This window comes from Candoia aspera, chromosome 1, assembly GCF_035149785.1.
Source record: "Candoia aspera isolate rCanAsp1 chromosome 1, rCanAsp1.hap2, whole genome shotgun sequence".
Lineage (NCBI taxonomy): Eukaryota > Metazoa > Chordata > Lepidosauria > Squamata > Boidae > Candoia > Candoia aspera.
In genome coordinates this window covers 319,065,700-319,085,272 of record NC_086153.1, presented here as the reverse complement: position 1 = coordinate 319,085,272, position 19,573 = coordinate 319,065,700, and the positions used below count along the sequence as shown (strand labels likewise).

General features: G+C 44.4%; 1 protein-coding gene across 1 annotated transcript in view; it reads right to left on the bottom strand.

Moving 5' to 3' along the window:
• The window catches only part of KCNH5 (potassium voltage-gated channel subfamily H member 5), a 196,649-nt gene that overhangs the window by 63,644 nt on the left and 113,432 nt on the right, over positions 1-19,573 (bottom strand). The window contains exon 7 of the mRNA XM_063293905.1: positions 10,438-10,637. Coding sequence (XP_063149975.1) covers positions 10,438-10,637 — 200 coding nt within the window. The remainder of the gene's footprint in view (positions 1-10,437; positions 10,638-19,573) is intronic.

Here is a 19,573-nt window from a genome sequence, read left to right as displayed (position 1 = left end):
CATGCAGCCCAAGGAAGGCAACATCTGCCCTTATTTTTCTGCTACGAAAAAGGCTTTTTCACATTGCAGCCTTAAGCTGCTTGTCTCCCATGTGTAGATGCAAACAAAGCCACCTTAAAAAATCTCTTTTTGGGATTTCAACTCATTCCTCCACTTCAGTCATGGGGAAAGAATAGACTTGTCTCCCCCACCCACCTACTTTAAAAAAAAAAAACCAAGTGAAAGCTTTAGTGTTCTCTTTCCCCTCCCTCTCTCCCTCCCTCTCTTCTGGTACAAGAGGGCTAATGAAGCAGGGAAATCCATCGATGGGGGACTATGGTAAATGTGGGCCAATCAAAACATCATTATAGGTAAACTGCTCTATAATTCCTGTTGTCTCTACCTTTCTGTCACTGTAGCCCAACAGTATTCAAGAAGTATCCAGGCTATTTTTTTCTTACCAACTACCTTAATTGTTACTCTCATCGGAGCAAACAGAGTTCTCAGTTCTCTGTGTAATGACCTATTTTTCCATAGTTAGAGATGTAGCCTATTAATATTTGGCTTGCTGTCAAGTGTGTTTCAATTAAAACTAAGGAGTTCATATCCAAGAAAAGTGTTTTCACTGAATTAAGAACACAGTAGATATTCTTATAGCCATTTAAGAAAAGTTATTTGAACAGCATGTTTGGCCACCTCCCCAGTTTTTGGTGGCCCACTTCAGGCATTCTGATTTTAAGATGGGCTTAGATTTAAAAAAGAAAAAAGAAACTTAAATTCACCACATTCAAGAAATGGGTGTCTGAAAAGGAATGTACCTTTGCAGTTGAACTTTTCAAATTAGCTGCGGTTCCCAGGTAAATATTTAGATGGAAAATGCAGATTGACTGTCTTGGATCTCCCATGAAACTCATTGGATGATCTGTGGCCATTCTCTATTTCTTAGCCTAGCAGTCCAAGGAAGGTTGGTATGAAGATGAAGTATGGGAAGACAGGTGAGAGGCAAGGTGAGAAATACACACACACACACACACACACACGTATGTATGAATGGCCTTCTAAAGGTTTTATTTATTGGCTTTAATCATTTTACTTCCAATCTATGTCTTGATTGTCCTGGGTAGGATCAAAATACTAAAATAAGAAGAATCAAACAATGCAACATCATTAGAGAATAGGCATGATATCTATGAGGATTGCTTGACTAGATTAACATCACTTTAGGAACTGCAGAGTCCATTTGAGGCAGTTAGAGGCTCTTGCCTGCTACCCCAAAACATCCAACCCTTTTTCATTGGGTACAAACTCTTTTTCCATCTGTTCACTACCACATTCCCCAGAAAACTCATGCTGAGAAACAGAGCAGGCTTAAGAGATAAAATTAAAATGGATGTATCCATTTCTATTACTTTCGGTTTTTAATTTGTTCCCACCCATTTTTTATCAGCCTGCAGCTATTTAATATGTGCTTGCCTAATATACAATATATATTTATTGCAAGCAATTTTCCATAATAGTTTTCCATATTTTTCACAAATATACTGTATACATTTATGCATATATACATGTTTGTTCTTTACTTTATAAAACATTGCAAAGCAAATAAACTTCAAGCATCAGGTAGTGGGAAACCACATCAAGAGAATCTAATAACTTAAGGGATAAGGCAGAAAGTTGAAACACAAAGCTCTGAGAAGTTCAAATATCAAAGGATAACTGCATTTTGTTAATTTATTGAACTAAGAACTGCAAAGTTGGTACATTCTAGCAGAATATCAATAAAATTGTTATCATGGCTACTATTAAAGTGGCCACCTGGTCACCAATTATGTAAGGAACTTCTTTGGATGGTGTGATGATTGCCTGAACCCAAATAAAACACTCAGACTCCAAATCAAAGTTTAGGTTCTGATTTTATTTAGAATAGAGTGCAAACAGAAAGAAAGCTGAGAGTGAGAAAAGTGCGCCCAAAGTCAAACTAAATAGCCCCGCTTCAAACAACGTCCCACCCACCCCTTCATTCATTACAATCCCACATTCCCAGGTGCTCCTAACGAGCTCTGCTGATCAACGGGCAGAAAGACCTTGACATTAAAGCGATAACCCAGACACATTCCTCCACGGCTGAGGCAAACAGAACTTTCTATGCAAGGTTTATCAGCAGCACCCTCCCAGCCAGGAACGCGCGTCAACACTCTGGCATGCGAACCGTTACGATGTTCAGCAACATTGAAACAGGGAACATGACATATCTCCCCCCCAAAAAAAATCAAACAGTAGGTTTGGAAGGATAGGCAACATGAAAATTGCAAATTAAATCAGGAGCCATCACGTCGCGAGCAGCAACCCACTCAGGATGGGGAAAATGCTTCCAGTGTACTAAGTATTGCAGAGTGCCTCGAAGCTTGCGAGAGTTGAGAACCTCCTTAACCTCGAAGTGCTGCTGTCCATCAATCATGACAGGCACAGGAGGGGGAGGTTGTGGATGCCAATGAGGTGAGTCATGGGCAGGCTTAAGCAAACTGCAATGAAAAACAGGGTGCAAACGCTTCAAGTTATGAGGGAGATTCAAACCTACAGTGACAGGATTAATAATATCTGTAACAGGAAAGGGGCCAATGAATTTAGGAGCAAGCTTCTTGGATGGCTGAGGAGACTTGATAAATTTGGTAGAGAGATAGACCAAGTCCCCAACCCGAAAAGCCGGCTGCTTCCTTCGGTGCTTGTCAGCGTGAAGCTTATAGGAAGCTTGCGCCTCAGTGAGAACTTTCTTAATCACTGGCCAGGAATCAGCGAGACGAGATCCCCAATCACAGGCAGCCACAACAGGGGCAGGAGGATGGGGAAACTCTGGAATGGGAACAAAATCCCGTCCTGAAACAACCTGAAAAGGGGTCTGACCAGTGCTCTGGTGCACAGCATTGTTGTAAGCGACCTCTGCGAAAGGGAGCAAATCAACCCAGTCATCCTGGTGGTAATTGATATACAACCGGAGAAATTGCTCCAGGGTGGCATTAAGGACCTCAGTAGATCCGTCAGTCTGGGGATGCGAAGAGGTTGACAGTGCCTGGTCAGTGCCAATCAGTTTCAAAAAAGCCCGCCAAAAGCGTGAGGTAAATTGTGTGCCCCTATCAGTCACCAAACGGGAGGGGCATCCGTGTGGGCGGTAAATGTGGACCAAAAAAAGCTTGGCTAGCTGCTGTGCTGAAGGAATAGATGCACAGGGAACAAAGTGAGCCTGCTTAGAAAAATAGTCTTTGACCACCCAAATGACAGTCTTCTTTTGACTGGGGGGCAAGTCAACAATAAAATCCATAGAAATCTCATCCCAAGGGCGAGAAGGGTCAGCCACTGGCTGCAAAAGCCCCTGGGGCTTACCGGATTGCCGCTTACCCGTAGCGCAGATAGGGCATGAAGCGACATAATCCTTCATGTCCTTTCATAAGGAGGGCCACCAAAATTGCCACCGGGCTAAATGGAGGGACTTCAGAAAACCAAAATGACCAGCTTGCTTACTGTCATGAGAATGGGCTAAAATTGCAGATCGTTGAGATTCAGGGACGTACAAACACCCACTCACCCAAGCTAGGTCTTGCTCAACAGAAACTTTGTCAGGGTTAGCGAGGAGCCAGAGATCAGATTTCAAAGCGGAGACAAAATCAGCCCGCAACCAACCAGGCATTTGAGGTTGCTTGCGGCTCCGAGAGTGCTGTGCCAGAACCACTTGTGAGGGGGAAGGCAGCTGCCCCTGAGCGCAGCTCCAGGTGACCGTGACCAATCCCAACTGAGGCTCCATGAGCACAGTCCCAATGACATCGGAGATAGGCTCTGCATCTTGGGGTAAATGAGAAAGGGCATCATCCAAAAAATTCCTCTTCCCTGGGATAAACTTCAGTTGGAAATTAAAACAACTAAAAAATTGAGCCCAGCGGATCTGCTTAGGGCTGAGATGCCTGGGCATTCGGAGTGCCTTGAGGTTGCGGTGATCTGTCCAAACCTCAAAAGGACAAGTTGCCCTCTCCAAAAGGTGACGCCAAGCCTCCAATGCAGCCTTAACTGCAAAAGCCTCCTTCTCCCAAACATGCCAGCGCCGCTCCGTTTCAGAAAACTTATGGGAGAGATAGGCGCACAGCTTTAAGAGCCCTGCAGAATCCTTTTGCAACAAAATAGCCCCAATAGAAAAATCAGAGGCATCCACCTGAATCACGAAAGGCCGTTCAGGGTCCGGGTGGGATAAAATGGGCTCAGCTGTGAAAAGAAGCTTTAACTGATCAAAAGCAGCCTGACAGGCAGGAGTCCAATTGAGTACAGCCCCGGGGTTCTTTACCTTGCGCGTTTCCCTGATGCCCTTGGTGCGCAACAAATCAGTCAGGGGAAAAGCAATCTCTGCGAGGACAAAGGATCTGTAAAAATTGGCGAACCCTAGAAAACTTTGAAGTTGATGCCGGGTTCGCGGGCATTCCCAGTTTAGAACTGCCTGAACTTTTGCAGGATCCATTTCAATGCCTTTATCAGAAATTCTGTACCCCAAGTAATCTAAGCGAGACTTATGGAATTCACATTTAGAAAGCTTAGCATAAAGCTTAGCTTTTCTGAGCCTGGTGAGAACTTGCTTGACAAGCTTCTCGTGTTCTTTCTCAGTCTTTGTGTAGATAAGCACATCATCCAAACATACCAAGACCCCCTTAAATAAATGGTCATGTAAAACTTCATTGATCAATTGCATGAAAACCCCTGGCGCTCCCGCCAGACCAAAAGGAAGGACCTTATATTGAAAGGAACCCAAGGGGCAGTTAAAAGCTGTTTTCCACTCATCCCCCTCCCGAATTCGAATGCGATAGTATGCCTCGCGGAGGTCAAGCTTGGAAAAGACTTTAGCGGTACACAAATGAGCCAACATATCTTTTACAAGAGGCAAAGGGTATTTGTTCAACAGTGAGACCGAATTTAACCCATGATAATCTGTGCACAGTCTAAGGGTGCCATCCTTCTTTTCACGAAACAAAACGGGAGCCCCTACCGGCGAGTTTGCCGGTTCAATGAAACCCCTAGCCAGGTTTTTGTCAATGAACTCCTGTAATGCACCCAGTTCCTTCTTAGTCATAGCATAGATCTTCAGCTTGGGCAAGGGGACGTCTGGAAGAAGCTCAATGGCACAGTCAGTTTTGCGATGGGGGGGGTAATTGGTCTGCCTCCTCCTCCCCGAAGACATCGGCAAAGTCACGGTACTTGGCCGGCAGCCCTTCCATGGGTAGATCTGGAGGCTGAGGGTCTACAATTTCAGCCCTCCCCGCCGCTACAGTGATGGACTTCCCCACAACAGAAGCCTGGTAGAAACCATCATCAAACGTAATAGTACGGTTCTTCCAGTTGATATATGGATTATGGCTAGTTAGCCAAGGAATCCCCAGGACCACCAGAGGGTCTCCCACTGGAGTAACAATGAAATTGATCAGTTCAACATGAGTTCCCATATGCAACGACACGTCCCCAGTAAACTGGGTGGCCGGACCCGCCCCCCTCCCCCCCGCCGTGAATCCATCCAATTGCTGAAAAATTAGTGGCTTTGGAAGGGGAAAGCAAGGCAGCTCCAACGCAGCAACTAGGTCGGGGTGGATCAAACATCTGGAACACCCCGAGTCCACCAAAGCCCAGACTTCGACTGTTCTGGAGCGAGAGGCCAATGTGATCTTTACAGCTAGGATGGGGCAGTCAGCACTCACCATGTTGGTATCACGCCCATTCTTCACCACCTGTCCAGCGGCGCTGCTTAAGACAGATGGAAGTCATTTCCCGCTGGCAGTTCAAGGGCAGCACAAGCATCTCCCCCAAGGTAGACATTGTCCTCCTCCTCCGCGGCTGCCTTTGCCGCCAGCCGACGGGGAGGGTTAGGTGTCTTCTGCGGAGGTTTAGACGGGTGATCCATAGTTTTAGTCTTGTGACAGTCCGCAGCGTGGTGACCTGGTTTGCCACACTTGATGCATTGCCCTCGGGCAAAACGTCATTGTTTCTCATCGTCCCACCCTGTGGCAGACGGCTGTCTCGGGCCTTTTCCACTGGAGTGCGGCTTATCCCCTTTAGTGGCTTGCATATAGGTACGCTGGGTATGTTCAGCCTTACCGGCGAGACAATCATGAAGCGAGTCCGGATCGTCCCTGCACAGTGCCCATTTCAATACCTCTCTATTGAGCCCATCCTTAAATCTGTCTATCAGGGTAGCTTCAGACCATTCAGGAACTTTACCTGCCAATACCTTGAATTCCAGGGCATAATTGGCAACCAATTTCTGCCCCTGCACAAGTTCCTTTAGAGCTTCCTTAGCCCTCACCTTAGCCAGGGGATCTTCAAAGTACCGTCTCAAAGCGGCTAAAAAGGTGTCGAAGGCACCAAGCGCTGGGGCTTTTGCCTCAGATAATTGTACATACCAGTCAGCAGCTCTGCCCTTCAGCTTTGTGGCAATCGCCGTGTTCTTTGCCCCTTCCGAAGTGAAGCAGTGTCCATATTGCTGCATATAATTTGCCGCGTTGGTAAGGAAGAATGACAAATTTGTGGGGTCGCCATCAAACTTCACTGGAAAGTCCTTAGTGACCCTGCCAACTGGTGCAGCCCCAACTGGTGGATGAGCTTGGGTCTCTGACACCAGAGTGGGACCACGGAGACCCGGGGAAGAGTCCCATGGCCGGCCCCTCCCCCTCGGTGCTGGCGATGGAGGAGGGGGGATGGTGACTCCCATCGCTGCACCTGGACTACCAACAATCCTCACCAGGTCCCCCACTGTGGTTGAAATGGATTGTAGCCTGTACTCCATAGACTCGATCTTGGATTCAATGACTCTGATCCTGTCAGGCGTGATGGAGTCCTCTGGCCCTGGTACCTCAGGTTGCTGACTTGCCGACACTTTGGTGGACTCCCTCTCAGGAGTCAGGGGGCACTGCAGCCTCCGTGAGGTGTGAGACGTCCCCGGCCGGGGGTCTCCCATGGCATCCCACATCATCTGTTCCGTTACCCCCTCTTCCGTCGGGTCCCCCAACTCCGGGCTGGAGCTGGATTCTCTGGAATGGGGTGTGAGGTGGGATGGGAGGGGGCTTGGGTCCCTGCTCGGAAATGCCGACTCCAGGAGCTGTCTGGTCGCCTCCCCAAACCCCGTGGACTCTTTCCTTGATTCTGCCATCGCTAACTTCTTTCACAAGAAATTTCTTGGTAGAGACTAGCGAGGTTTTTTCGTGAAATGATTCTCAGCTTTATGTGATGATTGCCTGAACCCAAATAAAATGCTCAGACTCCAAATCAGTTTAGGTTCTGATTTTATTTAGAATAGAGTGCAAACAGAAAGAAAGCTGAGAATGAGAAAAGCGTGCCCAAAGTCAAAATAAATAGCCCCGCTTCAAACAATGTCCCACCCACCCCTTTATTCATTACAATCCCACATTCCCAGGTGCTCCTAACGAGCTCTGCTGATCAACGGGCAGAAAGACCTTGACATTAAAGCGATAACCCAAACACATTCCTCCACGGCTGAGGCAAACAGAACTTTCTATGCAAGGTTTATCAGCAGCACCCTCCCAGCCAGGAATGCGCGTCAACACTCTGGCATGCGAACCGTTACGATGTTCAGCAACATTGAAACAGGGAACATGACAGATGGCCCAAGAATCATAAGCTAGACTCAGCCTCCATGATTCTTATCTAAGACCTACATGGTCATCAGCAACTGTAAGGAGATATCTGCAGTCTTTCACAGTCTGCGATCTCTCCCACTGAATAAGCTGGATCTCCATAAATCAAAATAATCTCATTTCTGGTAACTGGAGAATCCAATAAAAAACCGAGGAACAAGGCATTGTGTCATATATCTGGGAATCTTGTTGGGTTTCTTTGATTATAGCAGCCAACTAAACAGTATACTGTAAAGCCACAGGTGTCCAGATCTTGTACCTCACGACTAGGTAAAGTTGATTGAAATTGGGAAACAACAGAGAAGGAAAGCTTAATTTACCACTCCATGTACTCACATCTAAATCCAAATCTCTCTCACACACACACACATACACTCACAAAAAACACCCACCCAGACACACTGCTACTGTTATTTGCATAAAGATATTAGAAAGCTGTTTGTGCATCTTTTGTATAGTACTCCATTTTCCATGATAGAATCACAGATGTGGAAAATCACATACTGTGTAATCTGATTCACAAGATATTTTATTTATTTGTTGTTGTTTGTTTATCAAATTTGTCACCGCCCAGCTCCTCCCACCAGAGGGACTCTGGGCCGTTTACAACAAAAGATATACTGTATTAAAACTAAACAAAGAGAACCAGGCACAGACTTTCTGTATTTACTTATGAAACTGAAAAGCAATATCAAAGGTCTTGGACAAGACTCTTTCTTTTATATTTTCTCTTTTACAGGGTTCAAAGATTGAGCCTTATTCTTCTCAGACCCTGCCCACTTCTTTGCCCCCTCCTACTTTCCCTTCCATTTTTCACATTGCCTATCCCACTTTTAGGAGTGTAACCCTCAGTATATTAAACAAAACCTGAATGTAGCATTTGGCTCAGAAAAGTTTGCTCACTTCTGATTTAGTGTAAGCTAAAAGGTATAACCACTTCATAAACATGGAGTATTTTCCTTATAGATACAGACATATAAACTGTTTTAAGAGGAAGATCTACCTTTTATTGGCCAATGTTTATTTTTAAACGGCCTCACATTTCTGTATGATCATAATTTTCTGTCACCATAGGAACCCTATTGCAAAGGCTTAAATATAGAATCTTTTTTTTTTACTGAAGGCATATGCAATTGCTCCCGGTTCCTTTCATTATTTGAATTGTAAAGAATGGAATTAAATTTCTCATAGCTGAGCGATGTGCTGCCTGAAATGTATTATCTGAGGCAGCACTGAATAATACTGTAAGGTAAAATGAGCTTCTTTTTCAAACAGAGATTGGCTGTGAGGGTAGCAGGACCGACACTTCATGGCTTGCAGAAATAAATTCCAGATAAACATTGCATTGCATTAGTTATTTTGTGCAACTGTTGAGAAAGAATAAGCATGCAAACATATTTGTTTAGTGCAATGGCTTTGGGAAGGCATAGTGGATGAGTAGAAATGCCACACAGAATACATACTGTATGAATTACACAGAACATGAAGAAACAGCCAGAAGCATCATATATCCATTGCCAGTATATGAGATAGAAGACTTGAAGGAAAAGATATGGAAAGGAATTTTAAAACAGAAACAGGATATTAAAGAATTAGCTCCTATAAGATGCAAAGAAGTTTCAGAAATTGTCCTAACAGCCAGGAACCACGCTGAGACAAGGAGTAGGTCTCAAATGCTTTATTACTGCTACATTAGACAGAAAATCCTAACAAACTGAAGAAGCGTGGGAAAACCCAGACAGATAAACCCCAAAGGTTAAGGCGGGTCTGATCTGTGTCTCTTTGAATGGCTGCTTAACTCCTCAGTACTACGCCTGCGTTTTCCCCCCTGGATAGGGGCCCCCTCCTGCTCACCATCAGTACTCATGACAGAAATGGCTAGAGAAACATGTATTTTGGTCCTGCTCCCTCCATGCTTCATTTCCCCATGTTCCCAGGAAAGGTTTGCAGAGAAATTGTAATCTGCAACAGTGTTGGACTGATGGCATAGAGTACCTGATAGTGCCAAGTATTAAGTGACCACTTTCAGCTGAATACAGTCACAATTTCCTGATGGAAGACCTTGGGGAATCAAGAATGAGGAATCAGAGCATGGTCCACTTTCCCTCCTTGCTTTCTTTTTCAGAATAGCAAAGAGGGTTTCAGTTTCTTTACACTACCAGCTTTATCCCAAGCAATCTTACTGTACTGTAATAATTAAGTTTGTGTCAAGCAGGCACAGCCTACCACCTTGCTGTTTTCCTCTGGGCACTGGAAATGGCAGAATCGGCTTCAGGGCAAAAGTAAAGTGCCAAGGGTGACATCTTTGGGTTCATGAATGTTGATGCAGGGCTGCTCATTCTTGTCTAACCACTTCACTCTGAGGCAAGTATGCAGAAGACACCTGAAGGACCAGAGAAGTGGCTAAAACAATGGAGGGCAGCTGCTTCCCACTATGCAAAGGCATCATGCTCTGCCACTTTGCTTCATGGATCTGGTCTGTCTGCAGGAGGCAATCAAATTGCTTTTGCATCACGTGACCCATGAGCAGCAACATCTTAAGGATTCAGTGCCACTTTAAATGTCCTGTATTGTTTCTATACTCTATTTTTATACTTCAACACCAGATTCCCAATTGGTCTTGTTTTTGAGTTATGCATGCATCATAATAAAATGATTTCAAGAATAAAAATGAAACTCTGCATGTTTACATCACTCCCTTTGTAGCTTAGTATATTACCTAAGGTTCATCAGGTTCAATTGTTCAACTCCTGGAGTTTCACACACACTCACACACGCGTACCTTCTCTGTATCGATCCCTTTAGACATTGACCATGTGGAGACAATATAATCCATGACACGTTCACTAAGGCCTTTGGGGACTTGGTATAACTTTAAGAAATCTCTCACATTGTTCAACATCTCATGGTAGCGATTGGTGTTGGCGTACATTTGTTGGAAAATTGTAGTGACGTTTCCAAAAATAGTTGCATAAAGAAGAGCTGGAAGAGATCCAAAAGAGTAATTAAAAACCAGCAAAGAGACACAAACTGCCAGCAGTTTAATCAATGCTAAAGCTTCCTTCATTGTTTCATCAAACATTTTGAGTGCAGTCAATTTGGTGCTGAGCTGAGCTGGGGAAATATATTAATGGCAATTGTGGAGCAAGATGCAAGTGCAGATAGTAGATTAAGAAAACACATGTGAGGAAAGTGATTTAGAGTGCCATCAGTCCTCAATAGAGTCATCAGATATTCTATAGCTCAAAGTCTTAGATACCGACAGATAGAATGACACTTAAAAGATACTGCTTGGCAGGTCAAGGGCTGAGATCTGATGGACTAAGGCAGAAGCAAGTGAAGTCCAGATCAGTTGAAGAACATGATGGAGCTTACTCATTCAGTGGTAGAAACAGATAAACATGGTATGGCAGAATGAATGACAAAATTTCTCAGGCCAAGTTGGAACTACCTGCCATTCATACTGGCTTTTCATTCTGAGGTGATGTTTCATTTTCTGGAACTTCAGGTCAGATGCAGAGCCATTTTGACATCACTGGGTACTTGGGCAAATGCTCCCCTTTCTGTTCTTTTGATTCCTCCTCATCTCCTCCCTCTCCCTGTCATACAGGAAGCTACAGTGAATACTTTGCTATAAATATTTTATCACTGAAATGAACTTATACAGTATGTATTATAAGTAAATGGTATGAAACTGAAATCTGAATTTAACCAACCATGTTTCAATGTACACATTGAGCTAGTTTAGACATACATGATTTCTCCTTGAAATAATGACTTGTTGCTTGAGTGAATGGGTTGTTATATTTCTAACATCATAAAAAGAATATTAATATTGTTTCAAGTTAGGATGCAGCTCATTAGTTCAGAGGTCCAGTCATCAGGGTTAATAAAGTACTCATGAATATAAAGTTTGAAAGCCTCACAGAGAGAAGTTAAACACTTTCTTCTTTTTCTTCTTCTTTATCATTATCATTATAATTTCTGCTATGGCTCCATTTGAATTGGCAGCAAATTGAATTCTTCCTGGCTCATGGCTAGAAGCAACCACTAGATCACAGAAGACAAACAGTTATCTGTGCTACTTGAAGACCCAGGACTCACATAATTGGCAGGGGACTTCTTGGGAAAGAAGAACAGTCAGTACAATAAAGTTTCCTCATCTTTGAATCATCTGGGAAATAAGGTGAGCTATTTTCCAGATATATAAACATTCACCTTTGTCCAAAAATACTGACTTTTTCCTCTCTTCTCTCTCAAAGATTTAATATGCTGCTCCATGTATGTTAATTGTAAGTAATCCCTAGGAAATGTAATCTTCCAAGAACTGCTGACACTTTAGACAAATTAGAGTCTTCCCCTCCACTCCCCATGACTTCTAGCTTTGTGTCTAAACATGGGATTCTTGTGATATCATTAATAGGAACCAAGTGTAGGAAAATCAACAGATTACATGTATACAACAGTCTTTAACATCTTCTAAAACATCTTTAATACCTGCTGGACCCTTTCCAGCCAGAATTTAGCCCTGGGTATAGTTCTGAAACAGCGCTGATCTCACTTGTGGATGACCTCTGGTGGGACCAGGATGGGGTTTTGCGACATTCCTGGTCCTGCTTGATTTCTCAGTAGGTTTTGGTATCACTAATCAAGGACTGCCTCAAGTACTGGGAGTGGGGACACTCCACTGAGGGTTTCTCCTTCTTCCTTCATGATCGGTACTAATTGTTTTTGATGGGGAAAAAAGATGGAGTCCAAACCCCTGCTTCGTGTGGTCACTGGGTGAGGTCATTCATAGTTTAGTCACCTCCCTTTTGGATTACTATAACACTATATGGGACTGCACATAAAGACCACTCAGAAGCTACAGCTGGTTTAGAATACAGTGACATGAGTAATTACAAGTCTTTCTTACATGTAATACCCATACTTTGTGAATTGTACTTGTTGCCATTTGGCTTTTGGGTGCTGTTTGAGTTGCTAGTTAAGCACATAAAGATCTTTATGGTTTAGAACCTGAATACCTCTGGTTCTGTCTTTCTCTGGCTGTTTCTGCCCATCCAGTAAGGTCTGACAGAGGTGGCTTACCCTTGGTCCCATCAGTAAAGCAGTGTCTTCAGATGGCCTTTCTCTGTGTCTGCTTCTGCTCTCTGAAACAGGCTTCCACCTGAAGTCCCTACAGGCCCAACCTTGCTGTGATTTTGTAAAGCCTTGAAATCCTCCCTGAAATATTTCTGTACAGCTTTGTAATGGGTTTTACTGGTTCCCTAATTAAGACTTCTTAAAATTATACTGTTTTGGTATTATTGGTTTTCTTTTGGTTGCTTCCTTCATTTTAATTATTGTAAGCAGCCTAGGTTGCAAATTGAGATTAAGGCAGCCTCTCTAAGTTTGACTGTTAAATAAATAACAAATACATGAATAAAACTCCTAAAATCGATGACTCTTTATTAAATATAATGGCTGATTTCACGTAAGTTTAACCAGATCTGTCAAAGACTGTGAGGTTTGATCCCGCTTCTGACTCTGAAAACAAAACTTATCCAAACTCAGAAGGGGAAAATGAAACCCATCAGGAGGGACTTGGAGAAGCTGAACCAGGAAGTGACACAGCAGAGTAGGAGAATTTGCAAACATGGATTGGACAAACTTGGAGGGGGATTTGAATCTTCCAATCAGCGCTTGAGACAGGAGAGCAGAGAAGCATGCAAATCAAAAGGTAGCTTGATTGGCTGCAGGAGAGAAAAGGTGCAGAAGGGATTGCTTTAAAAGACAGGTGTGCAAGGAGCAAGCTGCTGGAGATAACTGATCCTTCGAGCTCACAGCACTTGCAGAAAAGTCCTTACCAGAGTCAGAAGCCTTGCCTGTAGCCAGTGTGGAACCAGCACCAGGTCCTTCTGCCATCGCAGACCCATCTTCTGCACAAGCCACTCCAGTCAAGCCTCTCCTTGCTGTGCCTGCAGTCTCGCATCCAGCTCCAAGCCTTGTTGCATAGCTTCAGCGTGATCCAGGTGTGCTCCCAGATTCAAGGCTTGCCTAGACTCTCTAGTCCAATCCAGTCTTGCTTCCAGTCCTCAGACTTGCCTAGACTCTCTAGTCCAGTCCAGTCTTGCCTCCAGATCTCAGCCTTGCCTAGACTCTCCAGTCAAGTCCAGCTCAGCCTCGTTTTCAGATCTCAGCTTTGCCTAGACTCTCCAGTCCAGTCCTGCCTAGCCTCCAGAGCCAAGCCTTGCCTAGAGTTCCAGTCCAGTCCTGCCTAGCCTCCACACTTCAGTCCAGTCCTATCTGTGTGCCAGTCCACAGAACCTTGCCTCCAGCTTCTGCCTTGCCACGCACCCTAGCTTCACCAAGTCTGACAGCTTTGATCAGAGAGTTAGCCGAATTCTGCCTTGTTGTTTTGCCACAGCCTGATCCTGCAGCTGTGTCTGTTCATCCATCATTGCCTGGGTGGTCTTGATTGAAATTGCTTGCTTTATTTATTCACCAGGACTTTACTGTTGTAAATAGTTGCTTTAAATAAAGAGTTTGATAATAATTCTGTCTGGTCGTCTCATAGTCTGAACAGGACAGATTGTCTCCATCCAGAGGGAGCAGACAGCATGGACAACACACAATTGGTGCAGCAAGTTGCCCTGCTAACTGCCCAACTAAACCAACTGCAGAACCAACAACCTGCTGCTGCCACAGCCGCTGCACCTCATCATAAATGCCTAGTAGTAACCCCAGAAAAATTTGCTGGGACCTTGAAGAAATTCCCAACTTTAATTGCACAGTGCCAACTATATTTGAGCCTTTGCTCAGAGGACTTCCCCTCTGACCATCACAAAGTCAGGTTTGTCTTCAGTCTTCTTTCTGGATCAGCAGCAAAATGGGCTTCTCCACTCATCACGCAACACAGTCCCTTATTGGACAACTTTGATGGATTCTGCCAACAGCTAAGAATGACGTTTGACAATCCCATGAAGATACAAACCACCAGTAGGCAGTTGCAAGAATTAAGGCAAGGAAGAAGAACCATAGCGGAATACATCAATTATTTCTGTATAATTGCTTAGGACCTTAATTGGAACAAAGATGCACTAGTAGACCAGTTCCAACAAGGCCTGGCAGCAGAAATCCTAGATGAGCTCACCCACATGGACTGCCTGTCTTCCTTACAAGCCTTGATGCATTTGTGCCTAAAAATTGATGGACGCTTGCAGCAGCATAAAGCCTTCTGTCATGCCAGAATTGGGCTGACTCCAATACCTCACCAAGGGTGTTCTGTTGCCATGGAGGAACCGATGCAATTGGGAAGAGCAAGACCGAGACTATTGGCCTCTGAGAAGGACCGGTGAAGGCAAGATGGATTATGTTTATATTGTGGTGGTTTGGGTCACCTAGCCATGAATTGCCAGTCAAGCAGAAACCGCGGTCGCAGTCAGGAAACAGGTCCTGCCAAACTTAAAGGGACAGTTAAGTTGGGCTAAGTCTGCTTCAGGCAAAAATCAGCTGTCCTGCCTCTCTTCTTCTAGACACTTAGTTGTGGAAGTTACCTTACATCTACCTCAAAATCCAGTCATCCAAGCTCAAGCCATGATTGTCTCTGGAGCCACCATGAATTTCATGGACATTGAGTTCGCCAGGCAATGGGGAATCCCTCAGAAGTCCATTCATCCTCCATTGTTGGTGGAAACTATAGATGGCCATCCATTGAGCTCCAGTCCTGTCTCCAGTGCAACTTCTAGCCTGACCATGCAAATAGGGGAACATTCAGAAAAAATTGAATTTCTCTTGGCTGCCACTTTTCAGTTCCCCATCGTATTGGGAATGGAGTGGTTGAAAACTCGTGAACCTCACATTGAATGGGCCAGAACCACACTAACCTTTCCAAGTCAGCGATGTTCTTCTCATCTTGTCACTACTCTAGCATCCAGTCAAGTCAATCCTCAGAATTCCTTGATTCCTCCTCAGCTGCAAGATTTTGCAGATGCTTTTGATGAGAAGGAAGCAGATCAACTGCCACCTCATCGACCATACAACTGTGCCATCGGGTTGGTGGAGGGTGCCAAGCTTCCCACTGGAAGAATTTACTCCCTTTCAGAACCAGAGAGGGCAGCCTTATGTGAATTTCTGGACACAATTTTGAAAAAAGGGTTCATTCGACCCTCAACCTCCCTTCTAGCTGGTCCCATGCTCTTTGTCAAGAAAAAATTTGGCAAGCTGCACCTTTGCTGTGATTATCATTGTTTAAACAAAATAACTATCAAGAATCACTACCCCTTGCCCTTAATATCAGAACTCTTGGAAAGAATCCAGGGTGCGTGAATCTTTACCAAGCTGGACCTCTGCAGAGCATATAATCTGATCCGAATAAAGAAAGGAGATGAATGGAAAACCATGTTTTGCACTCAGTACAGACGTTATGAATGCCTTTCAAGCTATCTAATGCTCCTAGGGTGCTCATGCACTTCATGATGACGTATTTAAGGATCTGCTGGATTGAAATTTGATAATTTATTTAGACAACATCTTGATATTCTCTTCATCCTTATCTGAACTTTACCAGCATGTACACATGGTGTTGCAACGTCTTCGAGCTGTCCTAACAGTCAGGAATCATGCTGAGATGAGGAGTAGGTCTCTAGTGTTTATTACTGCTACATAAGACAGAATCCTAACAAACTGAAGAAGCGTGGGAAAACCCAGACAGATAAACCCCAAAAGTTAAGGCGGGTCTGATCTGTGTCTCTTTGAATGGCTACCTAATTCCTCAGTACTACACATGCGTTTTCCCCCCTGGATAGAGGCCCCCTCCTGCTCACCATCAGTACTCATGACACGAGCAAATCATTTGTATGCAAAATTAGAAAAATGACAATTTGCTCAGAGCAGTATAGATTTCTTTGGACACAGAATATCTCAAGCCAGACTGGCAATGGAGCCAGGCAAAGTAGAGGCCCTTCAATTCTGGCAACTTCCTTGGAGGGCTAAGGATGCACAGAGACTGTTAGGTTTTGCTAATTGTTGTTGTTGTTGTTTATTCGTTTAGTCGCTTCCGACTCTTCGTGACTTCATGGACCAGCCCACGCCAGAGCTTCCTGTCGGTCGTCAACACCACGAGTCCGTCCCCTCTAGAATATCATCCATCCACCTTGCCCTTGGTCGGCCCCTCTTCCTTTTGCCTTCCACTCTCCCTAGCATCAGCATCTTCTCCAGGGTGTCCTGTCTTCTCATTATGTGGCCAAAGTATTTCAGTTTGGCCTTTAATATCATTCCCTCAAATTGGCAGTCTGGCTTTATTTCCTGGAGGATGGACTGGCTTGATCTTCTTGCAGTCCAAGGCACTCTCAGAATTTTCCTCCAACACCACAGTTCAAAAGCATCTATCTATCTATCTATCTATCTATCTATCTATCTATCTATCTATCTATCTATCTTGCTAATTATTACAGACCCTTTATTTCACAGTTTGCCAAGCTCACCTCTCCACTCTCAGACCTGCTCAAGAAGAGATCCAGATTCCATTGGGGTGAAGTTGAGGAACAAGCATTCCAACAACCCAAGGCAGCATTCATGACTGGACTCATTCTTAGACATCCAGACCCTAGTCAACCTTTCTTTATGGAAACTGATGCTTCAGACTTGGCAATCAGAGCCATTTTATTACAGAAGGATCCTAAAACCAGGACATTGTATCCATGTGCATATTACTCCAGAAAACTGTCACAGGTGGAGGGTGCCTATACCATCTGGGAAAACGAGCTACTGGCGATCAAGGTAGCATTCGAAGTCTGGCGACACCATTTGGAAGTTGCTCGGCATGTAGTAGAAGTGAGAACAGACCATTGGAACCTAGAACATCTGAAAACAGTGCGCAACTTGAATCAACAACAGATTCATTAGTCGATATTCTTTTCACAATTTAATTTTCAAGTCACATACATTCCTCGTGGGCACAATCAAAGAGCAGATGCTGGCTCTAGAAAACCAAAATATGAAAGGGGTACTCCTCCACTAACTCCTCATCCAGTGATTCCAGCAGAGAAATTCACCGCAACCGACTTTGGTGAAGACCTAATGCAACAGCTCCAGGAAGAGCAGCAAAATGACCCGTTCATGCGGAAATGGAAGAGCTAAAACAACTTCCAGATGACCAAGCAGCATTATGGAGTTGGGTTCATGGACTATGTTTTCGGGGTCACTACTATATACCCCCTGGAAAACTCGGGGAAAAGATACTTAGCTGGTGTCATGACAATCCAGCTGCAGGACATTTGGGGTTTTTCAAGTCTCTTAATCTATTGTCTCGAGAATTTTGGTGGCCTCGCACGTTGAACGACATCAAGCGATATATACTTTCTTGTCCTGAGTGCCATCGGGTGAAGCATCAGATGGGCAAACCTGAAGGCCTTCTTATGCTACTTCCTATGCCAGAAAAACCATGGGAGTTAGTATCTATGGATTTTATCACTGATCTTCCAAAGTCCAATGGAGCCATGACCATTCTAAAATGGTAGTAGACATCATGACCAAGATGGTGCATTTTATCACTTGCCCAGGACTCGCTACTGCCCAAGAGACTGTGCAATTGTACATTCAAAATATTTTCCACCTTCATGGGCTAGCCAAGCAAATGATTTCAGAGTGAAGTGCACAATTCACCACTAAATTTTGGAAGGCACTTCTTCAAAATCTAGGAATTCAAGGAAACCTCTTGTCATCTCATCACCCCCAATCAGATGGGGAGACTGAACATATTAATGCTATTTTAGAACAATATTTAAGGTGCTATGTGAATTATCAACAGAACAACTGGTTCGAGCTATTGGCCTTAGCGGAGTTTGCTTACAATGATTCTGTACATTCATCCACCAAGACAAAGCCTTTTATGGCTATGTATGGATTCCATCCACATCTATTTCCCTTGGAACCACTGCATTCTTTGGTCCCTGTCTCTGACCATTTTTTTGGAAGAACTCCAAGCCTGTCATCAGGTACTTCGAGATCAAATGGATCATGCCAAGGACAACTATAAATCTTTCGCTGATCGCCATTGGAAGAAGGGCAACCAATTGGTAGTGGGGGATTATGTTTGGTTATCAACTAAACACCTGCCTTCAGCACACCCTTCCAAGAAATTGGACAAGTTCGTAGGGCCTTTTCCTATAGAGGTGATCATTAATCCAGTGGCATTCCGCCTCAGTCTACCAAAGCACATGAAGATCCATCCAGTAGTCCACCAGTCCTTGCTAGTTCCTACTGCACCTCTGAGCCTGCTGAGAGTACCTAGACCTGCCCCACCTCCTATCTGTATCAATGGTGACCTGGAATATGAAGTTTCCAGAATTCTTGATTCCCGCAGAAGACATGGGAAGCTCCAGTACCTCATTGAATGGAAGGGTTATGGGCCTGAAGAAAATTCTTGGGAGGAGGCCTCAGATGTTCATGCTCCAAGAAAAGTCCATCAATTCCATCTACATTAACCTCAAAAACCAGGACTGAAATTCCTGGGGAAGGGGGATTCTGGGGGAGTGGATTGTGTGAGGTTTGATCCTGCTTCTGACTCTGAAAATGAAACTTATCCAGACTCAGAAGGGGAAAATGAAACTCATCAGGAGGGACTTGGAGAAGCTGAACCAGGAAGTGACTCAGCAGAGCGGGAGAATTTGCAAACATGGATTGGACAAACTTGGAGGGGAATTTGAATCTTCCAATCAGCATTTAAGACAGGAGAGCAGAGAAGCGTGTGAATCAGAAGGCCACTTGATTGGCTGCAGGAAAGAAAAGGCACAGAAGGGATTGCTTTAAAAGGCAGGAGCACGCTGCTGGAGATAACTGATCCTTCGAGCTCACAGCACTTGCAGAAAAGTCCTTACCAGAGTCAGAAGCCTTGCCTGTAGCCAGTGTGGAACCAGCACCAGATCCTTCTGCCATCG